Source organism: Belonocnema kinseyi, chromosome 1, assembly GCF_010883055.1.
Source record: "Belonocnema kinseyi isolate 2016_QV_RU_SX_M_011 chromosome 1, B_treatae_v1, whole genome shotgun sequence".
Lineage (NCBI taxonomy): Eukaryota > Metazoa > Arthropoda > Insecta > Hymenoptera > Cynipidae > Belonocnema > Belonocnema kinseyi.
Genome location: NC_046657.1, coordinates 48,993,778 through 49,005,994, shown reverse-complemented (window position 1 = coordinate 49,005,994; position 12,217 = coordinate 48,993,778). Strand labels below are relative to the sequence as shown.

The 12,217-nt window shown below is 26.5% G+C and overlaps 1 protein-coding gene across 1 annotated transcript; it reads right to left on the bottom strand.

Moving 5' to 3' along the window:
* Positions 1–322: 322 nt before the first annotated feature.
* Positions 323–742, bottom strand: LOC117177699. Its single transcript, XM_033368573.1, has one exon. It carries the CDS (start codon positions 740–742, stop codon positions 323–325), a length of 420 nt encoding a protein of 139 aa, XP_033224464.1.
* Between the last annotated feature and the right edge of the window lie 11,475 nt (positions 743–12,217).

The window sequence follows — 12,217 nt, the reverse complement described above, 5'->3', positions numbered from 1 at the left end:
CTCACTTCACTATCCCTCACTTCGCTGTCCTTTATTTCTCTACACCTTAGTTCACTATCCCTTAGTCCATTATTCATTATTTATCACTTCACTATCCTTCACTCCAATATTTCTCATTTCACTATCCATCACTTCACTGTTCCGCACTTCACTATCCCTTACTTCACTATCCCCTACGTCACCTTTCCTCACTTGATTATCCCTCACTTCACTATCCTTCACTTTAATATTAATTACTTCACTTCTCTCACTAAAATATTGTTCACATCAACAGTCCTTACTTTACTGTCCCTCACTTTACTTTCCCTACCGTCACCGTCCCTCAAATCACTTTTTTGACTATATAATTCCTCACTTCACTTTCCCTCGCTTTAGTATCCCTTACTTCAATATCACTCACTTCACTATCCCTCACTTCACTATCCCTCACTTCACTGCCCCTTACTTGACTATACCTCACTTCACTATCCTTTACTTCACTGTCCTTCACCTCACTGTCCTTTACTTCTCTATCCCTCACTTCACTATCCCTCACTTCAATGCCACCCACTTCATTATCAGTCACTCCACTATCCGTAACTTCACAGTGTCTCAATTCATTATGTCCCACTTCACTACCCTTCACCTCCATACCCCTCACTTCACTATTCCTCACTTTAATGTCACTCACTTCACTATCTTTCACTGCACCATGCTTCACTTCACTGACCCTCAATTCATTATCCCTCACTTCACTATCCATCTTGTCAATATCCTACACTTCGCTATCCTTCTCTTCACTGTCCCACACTTCACTATCCTTCACTTCACTATCCCTTACTTCACTGTCCCTCACTTTACTTTCTTTACTTTACATTCCTTCACTTTAATATGTCTAACTTCACTTTCCTTCACAACACTATTCCTCGCTTCAATATCTTTGACTTCACCATCAGTCAATTCATTATCCCTCACTTCACTATTGCTCGCTTCAATATCACTCACTTCACTATCCCTGACTTCAATATCCCTTACTTGACTTTCCCTCGCTTCATTATTCCTATCTTCACTGTCCCTCACTTGCCTATCCCTCTCTTCACTGTCCCTCACTTCACTATCCTTCACTTCACTATCCATTACTTCACTGTCCTTTACTTCTCTGTCCCTCACTTCATTATCCCTCATTTCACTGTGCCTCACTTGGCTATCCCTCTCTTCACTGTCCCTCAGTTCAAAATTAATTGTTTTGAGTTGGTTCTGGATGTGCAACTTTTCTCTTTTCACTTTTGTCGAATTTTATGACGTTTCTCCACAAATTTAATTTTAACAAAAATTTTTTATCTTATTTGTTAAAATTAACATAAAATGGACTCGTTCGATGTAAAAATTATTAGTAAAGAATCTGTAGATCCTTTTTCGATGACCAACTTTTGTCTAGTTATTTTTTTGTTTTTAAACAAATTTCATTTTTTTTCTATTTTATTTTTGATGATTAAAAAAACGACCCATTTCATCAACAAATGATCAATGACGAACTTGTAGCTCGTTTTTTTTACTAACAATGTCTTTTTTACGAAAAAGAGGAAATGAGTATCCTATAAAAAATGATCAATAATAAAATTTTAGATATTTTTGCGATGCACAATTTTGATTGATTCGTTTTTTCCGTATTTCGCATTGTTTAAGTGCAAAATGCTAATTTCAGTTGCAAATTATTTTTTTTATTACTTTAAATTTAACTATTTTCTTCAGTTAAAAAACAATTTGGTAAAAAAAACATGTGTTGGGTTAAAAATATTTACCCTATTCTATTCTTTGTTGAAAACTTATTTTTTCAAAATACATTTATTTTTTAAAAAATTAAATTTTTTGGTAGAAAATTAATCTTTTTAGTTTTGAATGCAAATTTTTCTATTGTATTTCTTTATTGAAGTTTAAAAATTAATTTTTAACAAAATAAAAATTAATTTTCAACAGAAAAGTGAAACGTTTAACCAACGAAACTATTGTTTTTGTTAAAATTATGAGTCTTCAGACACAAAAATGTATTTATAACAAAACAAATTTTGAACCAAACAGTTTATTTTTCCAGCGAAAATATTCATTTTTTGCACAAAAATATTAATTTTTAACAAAATACATGAATTTTGACAAAAATATTAGAGAAGCTGAAGAAATTTTTAGTTAATGATTAATTTGGAAAAAATCGATTAAGTTTACGATATATTTAGAAGTTTTAACAATATTCTCAAAAATGATTTTTTGTTAATTAATATTAAACTTGTTTCAAATAAATCTTCAAAGCAAAATTTGTTTCAATTAAAAAAACTTTTGAAGTAGCAACTGAAAGATATCACAGGAATTTTTTTTTAATTTGCCCTATTTTCAAAAAAGTCGAGTTTCAAAATAATAAAAAAATTTGCGTTAGATTCCTGGAAAAGTATTTGATGATTTTTTAAAATTAAAAAATCTTATAAATTTATTTGATGGATTCTTCAATTGAACATTTTGGCTGAGATTATTTTCTGCATCGACTTAAAAATTTCTATTGCTTAAAAGTACGACCTTATTTTTAAAAATTATTTTGTTTGGTTTTGTTTGAAAATTAATTTGAAATTGTTTACTCAAGGAAATGCAGTTTTTTCTTCAAAAGAATGAATAATTTCATTCCTACCCTAATTTGAAAAATCATCAATTCATCATATTCGAATTTTTCGTAAAGTTTTTATCAATATCCTTCAATATTACAAAAATTGCTTTAGAATCATCCAGCTTCTGTTGTGGAAAATTTGTAAACTTTTAAAAATATTTTTAAAAATTAATTTTACGAAAATAATTCATTTACAATTTTCATAGGAATTTTAATGCAAATCTTGTAATGTTTCTAAAACTTTTTAAATGCTAAGAAAGCTTCTAAATTTTGTATTCGAAACCTTAAAAAATCTACGTTTGGCTTTAAATGTTTTAAAATCTATTCAAGTTTCACTTATTTTAGAATCTTTTCAGTACTTATAAAAATATCTCAAGGTTGCTTGAATTTTTTTCCAATTATTAATTGACTAAACATTTTTTTAGTTTATTATGAAAATCACATTTTGTTTTTTGATTAAAAATAAATTTTTTAACCGAAAATTTAACTTTTCTATGCTTGGTTTAAAATTCCTTGATTAAAATTTTTTTTTTTTAATATATGTATATTGTGACAAATTATTCTTTTTGGTTGAAAAGTCAACTTTTTGTTAAAAATTTTTTATGGTTAAACATTCATCATTCTAGTAAAAATTTTTTTTGTTTTTTGTTGTTGAAAATTTACCTATTCTGCTGAAAATCGTTTTTATTAAGTTGAAAATAAATTTTTGAACTGCAAATGTAACCATTACATTCATGTTTAGAAATTATTTTTTTTTAGTTGAAAATTCAATTCTTTTGGTAAAAGATTCATATTTTTGTGTCTAAATTAAACTTTTTTGTTAAAAATTCATACTAAGGGTTTTAACATTGTTATTCTCTATTGAAGTACTTTTTGAAATTTTTTTTTTTGTAAAAAGTTCAATAAAAAATGAATGAATTTTTAATAATAATTTTAGTAGTTGATATTTTATACAAGAATGATTTTAACTAGAATCAATAAAGCTGCTTTGAATCAAAAAAAGAAAGTTTTCAATAACAAAATTGAATTTTCAACTAAAAATTGTGTAATTAATTTTCTAAGCTACCAAAATTAATTTAGGACGGAAAGAAACGATTTTTTAACCAAATAGTTTAAGTTTATACAAAAGAGGTTAATTTTTGATAAAAAAAATCAAATTTCAACAAAAGTGTTTAACATTCAACCAAGGGGTAGAATTTTCAACCAAAAAGATGAAATTTTACCTAAGAAGATAAATTTTCTGTTAAAAAAGACAATTTTTCAACTAAATATTCACATGAAATTTCAAGTAAATAGAACAATTTTTCACGACATGAATTCTGTACCAAAAGAATGAAAAAAGCAAAAAAGAGGAAAGTTACTTGAAAACAGGAAAACAGCGGAAAAATATAAATTCTTTAAAAGAGAAAATTTTTCTGAAAATTGGTTAAAAACAATCCAAAAAACATAAATATAAGCTTAAAAAGCAAAAAAAACGATACAACCTATTATAACAACTTTCCATCTTTTAAAGAAAATATTCTTATTTATTTATTTATTTCCATTATTTATGTTATTAAATATTATTATTTATTAATTGCCTATTGAATAAATACTAATTTTGTGAAAATATGAAAATTTATTGAAGGATTTAATATTAATTTTAAGAAAGGCTCTTAAAGTGAAAAACATGAGAAATCGGTAAGTTAAAAAAAATAACCAGATTGCTTCACAAATTTAAATTTGTTCAAAACAATGAGAATCCAATTTCTTGAAACTCAAAAATAGGCCAATAAAATGCACAGTCACTTTCCTTGTTTTTAAGTTCGTAATTTCAAAAGTGTAAGCAATTTAAAATTTGAGAATAATAGATTTTTCAACAAAAAGAGTATATAACAATTTTTGAATGAGTTAAATAAATTAATAAATTACATATCTTACAGATGTAAATAAACTAAATCATGTATCTACTTTTATTTATTTGTTCTTTGGACGAACATGAATTTTACTCATTATGACGAGATTATGTATGCTTCACAGTTTTTAATCAATAAATTAATTTTTTTTAAACAAATGCTGAAAAGTTAATTTTTTCAAAAAAATATTTCCTTTCTCAGCTTCAGCCCTCAGATATTTCATACTTTTTGCACGTTTCTTGTTTTATTTATTGAAATGGCTTTCTAATTTTACCTTATTGTAGAATATTATTAATAATAAAGGTTTATATTTTCTATAAATAATTCAAATTAAAAACACAAATTCCGTAGATCATTTCTGGTTGTGGAACTTTTGTGTTAATTTTTTACGTCTCTTATTCGTCTTTCCACAAATTTATTTTTTTTAAATTTTTGATATTATTTTTTACGGATAAAATAAAATGTACCTGTCCTATCTAAAAATTATTATTAACAAATAAGTAGATGCTTTTTACGTGAACAACTTTTGTCTTCATTTTTTCCCACACTTTGCATCGTTTTTAAACAAATGTAGTTTTTCAACTTTCAATTTTATGTTTTATGATTATATTGTTAATTATAATATTTTTAAATGCCTTCTTTTTTCTCCTTCAAAATTTAACTAGTCTGTTCGATTTTTTAATGAATTATTTTATGAATTAAAAATTTTAATATCTTATGTTTAGTTGAAGATTGATCTTTTTCAGTAGAAAATTCGACTATTTGGTTGAAAATGCATGTCTTTTGTTAAAAATCAATTTTGTTCGGTCGAAATTTATTCCTTTTGGTTAATATTCATTGTTTTTGATTGAAAATTAGTTTTCTATGAAAAATTAACTTTTAACTGAAAGTTTACTTACATAATGTTTATTTAAACATCATTCTACATCAGTTCAAAATTAATTTATTTTGTTAAAAATTATTTACTTTTGGTAACAAATGAATCCTTTTCGTACCAAATTTATTTGTTTAGTTGAAAATCTAACTATTTTGTTGAAAATTTATTTTATTTTCTTGAAATTTTATTGCTCTAACTAAAAAATTACCTTCTTCTATTCTTTGTTAAAAATTGATCTTTTTTAGTGAAAAATAAACATTTTTTAAATAAATTTGTCTATGCAGGTAAACAATGAATTTTGGTGATAGGAAATTAACCTATTTCGTTCAAAAATACATTTTTTTAAGTGAAAAATAATTTTTAGACTAAAAATTTAACTAAATTTTTTGCAAAATTTTATTTATACTGTTAATATGATTTGTATAAATTTATTTCTCTATTTGAAAAACTATTCTATTTGCTTGAAAACTTATTCCTTTAAACAAAAAATTACCCTATTCCATTATTTATGGAAAATTGATATTTCTATTTGAAAACACATCTATTTTTTTTAAATTGTCTTTTTTGGTAGAAAATTAACCTTTTTGGCTGAAAAATCATATCCTTGGTAGAAAATTGAACAGTTGATTTATTTGTTTAAAAATTTATTTATTGTGATAGAAATTGCATCTTTTTTTGGATAAAAATGCAAGTTCCTGGATGCAAATTTAATTTTTCCATTGATTGTCTGTCTGTTTGATTTAAAACCTTATCTGGCTTAGTAGAAATTTCATATTCCCGTACAAAAATGCAACAGTTTGATTAAAAATGAATCTCCTTTGCTTGAGGATTCAGCAACTTTGCTTGACTTTTGTTGAACCTATTTTTTGAAGAATAATTTTTTTGTTTAAGATTCATGTTTTTAATTAAAAATTCGTCCCTTTGTTTGAAAGTTGAATTATCTTATTAAAAATTGATACTTTTTTAATGGACAATTTAACTGAATGGGTGTGAGTTCAACTAATAATTAAAACTTCTTCTTTTTAAGGTTAGTTTCTTTAATTGAGAATTGAAGTATTTTGTTGAAAATGATTTTTTTTTTTCTGAAAAATGACAAATATTGGTTGAAAATTCAATTCATGTAGAGAAAGAAGAGAAAGAAAGATAAATTTTCAACTAAAAGAGATAACTTTTCTACCATAAAATATGAATTTTGCAACCAAAAGGATAAGTTTCACCAAACATCGAATTTTTTGCAAAAAAAAAAGAAACAAAAATGAATTGTGGAATTTAAAAAAAAATTAAACTTTTTAAAAATAAGTTTAATTTTTAATTAAATAAAAATAATTTACTTGTAAGAGACATGAAAAGAATTAAATAACTGAATTTTAAACGAAAAAATGTAATTAAACGTTTCAGAAGAGAGTTGAATTTTTAACTAGAAAAAATGGATTTTTAATCTAAAGACATAAATTTCTGGTTAAATATACGAATTTTTAACGACACAGTCCAATTTTAAAACAAGAAGATAACATTTTTACAAAGCAATTGAAATGCCAATAAAATAGTTAAGTTTTTAATGCAAAAGTCAAATTTTCATTAAAATATGTAATAGTTAATATTTTATCAAAAATAACAAATACATTTTTAATTAAATTGTTAAATTTTCAAATAAATTGTTGAATTCTCGAAAAAAATGGTATAGGTAATATTTTTACCAAACAAATGCATTGAATACTAAAAGTGGTGCTTTATAAAATCAAAAAGACGAATTTTCAAAAAAGTAATTGAAGTTTTAACAAAAAGGATCAATTTTCATCAAAAAAGGAAAACTTAAGTTTCAAGTATATTCTTAAACTAGAAAATTAATTTTCTAAAAACAGTTTACTCTTCAACCCGAAGTGTACATTTCTAAAGATGTTAAGTTTTAGTTAAAAGTTGAATTATAAATAAAAAGAGGGCGTCTTAAAATAAAAGTATTTGTTTTCTACATATAAAAAAATTTAACTAAAAATGTCAATTTTTAATGGAAAAACTTCATATTTTTACTAAAGAGGCACATTTTAACTAAATATTACGAAATTTTAACTGAAGTAGTTGAATTTTCAGTTACAAGAATTTATTTTTCAATAAAAATATAAATATAAAACAAAAAATCATTTTCAACAAACTTGTTTAGCCTTCAACGTTACAGTCTATATTTTTATAAAAAAGATGAATTTTTAAAAAACTATTTGAATTTTTTACCAAGAATGATTTCAATTGAGTTTTCAAACAAAAAAACGAATTTTCAAGAAAAAGTTCATTTTCTATCATTAAAGGTTATAGACGCATTTTCCACAATACAGTTAAATTTTTAACCAAAAAGGATGACTTTTTAGTGGAATTATTGAATTTTCATAAAATAATTAAAATTTGTTTCTAAAAATGATCTTTAGGAGAAAACTACTGCAAAAATTTAAATACAAAGGAAATAAGTGACTAAATCATTAATTGCATTAAATTAAGTAAATTAATCTTTGTATACACGGACTATACCCATTTCAAATCGACATTTCAAATACGTTATTCTTAGCTGTTCTTTTATATTTATTTTTATTTCTTTCCATTTCCTTAAGTTTTCAAAATTGTTTTCAAAGTAACTGATTTTCCCTAACCAAATAGTTTCCTGACTCAGGGCAAATTATTTTATAAATAAGCCAAAAAAGTTTCTTCAGTCATATTGTTAAAAAAAAACAAAAAGCCAATGAAGTGAAACTACTTTTTTTCCGAGAGGAAGGTAAGAAGGTAAGAAAATTTAGTGAATTGATTTTCCAGGAAGGGCTGCTTTTTTTTAGAGCTTAAGGATCCGAAAAAGACTGATCCCTTGACTCCCTGACCGGGAACTGCTGAGATCTTTAGGATAGGAGTGGAAAAAGGTGTTGGTCTGCAGGACAAATTGGCCGAACCTTCTTAAATGACCTTAACCTCTGCAAGACACGATCTATTGACTTGGTCAACCCCAGGAATCTCCAGGGTCCAGGGGACATCTCTAATAGCCGGATTATCTCTTCTCTCGTGTTTCTTTCCTTCGATCCAACAAGTATCAACGCATCCCTGAGACTTTTTTTCGATTTTATTTAGGGTTCCTATTACTGATATTGTGATACTGATCATCTTAGATTGGTCCTAAAAAAACTGCTGATCATTTCAAAAGCAGCATTTTGATTCCAATAGAAACCTAATCGGAAATGCAGATGATGATTCTTTAATAGTGTTTACATTCTCATCAGAGATGGTATTGCAATGTGTAAAATTTGACCTGCCTAGTTTTTTGTGAAATGTCCACGTTTTGAGACACCCTAAATCCGAAAAATAGGTTTTTACGAATATGTCTGTCTGATCGTGGATGTTTTTTTAGCTTGTTCGCACGACAACTGTATATATTTTTGAATTTTCATGAAAATTGTAAATTCAAATTTTGACGGCATAAAAAAAGGACTGAAAATCAAAAATTAAATTTCTTATTCAACTATTTATTTTTAGCATAAAACACTAACTAGCAATAGGACACTACAACTTCGATGTAGAACACGATGCGGTAGAAAATTCAATTGACTGAGCCTGGGTCACTGAGGTTAGGGATATAATGTAGAAGTTAATAAATGGTAAGGCTGATGTGTAGACCGTGTGTGTAACATTTAAATCCAAAAAATAAAATTGAAAATTAGCAAATTCAGTTTTCGAAAAAACGGCTGAAATTGCAATAAAATGTTGAATAACAAAATTTTTTGTTAAAGAATGCGCTTTTTTTAAACGAAACAATGAAACTACATTTCTGGAAATCATATACAATTGTAGGGAAATTCGAGTAACGAAGAACGACAAAAGTGATGAGAATGTGTTCGTTAAACCCGTAGGAGCTTTAACAAAAGAGAACTCAGTATCTTTTTAGTTGACAATTAAAACATTAAAATTCAGTTTTTCTGATTTAAGATTGATATTTTTATTGGAAAATTCATTAATTCTCTTTAAAATAAACCCATTTAAAACGCATAAAATGGTTTCAGCGATCCTTCAACTCTCAGAAGCACTCCGTGAAGTCACACTCTATTTTAATTTTAGAGGACACATCAATTTGGAGAACAACTAGAAATCATGGGAAACAAGGTCAGAACTGTATGAAGCTGCATGAGGTTGTGCTGGGTGTTGTGCAATTTCTGGCGTTTCGCCAGAAATAACTGAGTGAGTTGTCGTGAATGTTCAGGAGCATTTTTATGATGAAGGACTCAGTCCGAATTCTACCACAAATCAGGCCCTAAATTGGGAGGTCATTCTCACTTGGTACACGGCCTCACTGAGGTCCTTAGATGGTAAATACATATTTTCGTCTAGGATTAATCACAATCCAAAAGAGCGAATTTTAATGAAAACAGTCGAATTTTCTAAAAAAGGTGATTTCAACGAAATCGTTAAATTTATCAACAAATTGTTAAATGTGCAACTGAAAAAGATCATTTTTAACATTATTTCATGCAAAGCAAGAAATTTTATCTATATTATGCCAAGAATACGAATATCAGACCACTGGAGTTTAAATACGAATTCTAACCTAACTATTAGATTAGATTTTTAAATAGTAAATATTTCATGTATAAATTAATAAAAATGTACTTTGAGTCCAGGGCTTATTTTCAAAATATTTACAAAAAATTTGGAAATGTGTCCCAATATAACAATATATTCTTGTCGCATTTTAACTGTATTTCTTGTCTATCAATCTGAAACTTCAACCTTACTAAAATATAATACGAAAGCTTTCTTGAGATATTTATGTGGACAATTTTTAAAAAATTTATATTAAAAATGACAGCTCATTGAAACTTATTTTGCATCCGCAAAATAACTGCAAATTTGTTATTTATTATTTACAGATAGGATGTGCAGTTTTTCGTAAACTTGTGAAAAATAACATAAAAAATGAACAAATTAAATTTTTGGAGAATAGTCAAAAGATATGAAAGAAATAAATAAACTAACATGTCCCATCTAATCCAATTGAAATTCATACACTTGTTATTAGAATATATTAAAAATGAAAAATTATCTTTTCGAAGAAAGGACTTAAGAAAAAATAACATTTTATTCAATAATTTTTTTTTCTTATACTGCACCTACAAATTTGCTTCTCTTTTGTTCAGAGCCGAACTGTTTTGTTGAAAATTAATTTTTTTAGGTAAATATTTCCTTTATTTCTTTTTTTCGAAAAGGTTGAGAATACACGCTTATATTTCTAAGGGACCTTTTAAAATGGTAAAGATGAATCACATAATATTTGCCTATGTAGAAAATAAAACTGTCTCAACTTAAATAAAATGAAATTTGTGAAGAAGCCATACAAGGCACGAAAAAAATTGAAAATAATTATTCGCCCAAAAAGGATCTACAAATTCTTTACTTATCATGTTTAGAAAGGAAAAGCAAATTCTCTTTCAATCGCAAAAAATAAAGTTAAAAATAATAAATTAAATTCTTATAAATGCGACACAAGAAATCGACAAAATGATAAAAAAATGTAGTTCAACGAAAAAAGATCTACAAATTTGTTATAAACTCTTGTTTTTAACAAAATTTTTCGACTAAATTATATCTACAAAACTTAGAACCACTTTAGAAAACTTAGAAATACTTTACGAATTTTTTTATTATGCGGACAAAAGATAATAAAAAGACGTATGTTTAAATACAAATGCATATTATGAACCTTAATAATATAAATTTATTGAGTAAAAACATTTTTCATTTATAGAGAGTAAATTGAATAATGCTATTTATTTTTCAGAAAACGTCAATAAATAGGGCCAAAAATATGTAATAAAAAAAGTCTACAATGTAAAACGTTATTATTTGATAAACATTATGTGTAAGATGAGTCAATATATACATTAGTGACGCTCCTAAGAAAAATATGGACGTCTTAAAAACATTCTATTTTTTAAACATAAAGATATTCTTGGAATTAAATAAATAGAAATAGAGGCAAAATATTCCATTGTATTAGTATTACTAGTAGCTTTTGTTCTAAGCAAATACTAAATATTATCAGATATAAATTTTTTTTCTTCTTTCGTCGCCTAAAATATATCCATCTGCCTAAAAGTACAGAATACATTAAGTGTTGAATAAAGTTCCATAGAGGTCGATATAATGCAAATATTAAAATTTTATACAATTTTACTTCAGAACAGTTTTATATACCTTAATTTACATACATTTTGCGCGATTCTCCTCTACAGTTTTTATATCTGCAAATAGTTTTTATTGGGCAGATTTATGAAACATAAATATCTCAGAAGGACCAAATTGGGAGAGAAAAATCCACTAGATAACGACAGCAGTAAATTCTGTACAATCCTAAGAATGAACTAGAATAATCATTAGTTAAACTCTTAACCAAATACTTCACAATACGTAACTCAGTCTTTCCTCTACTTGAAAACAATGAAAACCGTTTGTATTCTCCTCTTATATTTTAGCCTCAACTTTATTGGTAAATATAACACTGTATTATATCTATAAATTAAGAAAAAATTTCTGCGAAAGTTGAAAGGCGGGCTTTTTACTTCTCTGAAAAACAAACATCTAACAGAGGACATCCCATTGTCGCAAAATAATTCTATACCTGCGTTTGGGTTCCGGCGAATTAATTTTGCCACAATTAGTTGATTATAAAATATGGCACACCAAACCCTCGCTTTCAGTCAAGTGTCGAGGGGTTGACTTCAAATGGCCTTGGACTGATTTTGGAGGGATAGAAACGTAAACAGCGAGGGCCGCCTGACTCGCTTTCAATTGAAA

Bases quoted from the DNA above. Each gene is read 5' to 3' on its own strand.
- LOC117177699 (XM_033368573.1), bottom strand. From the start codon at position 742: ATGGATAGTGAAGTGAGGGATAATGAATTGAGGGTCAGTGAAGTGAAG.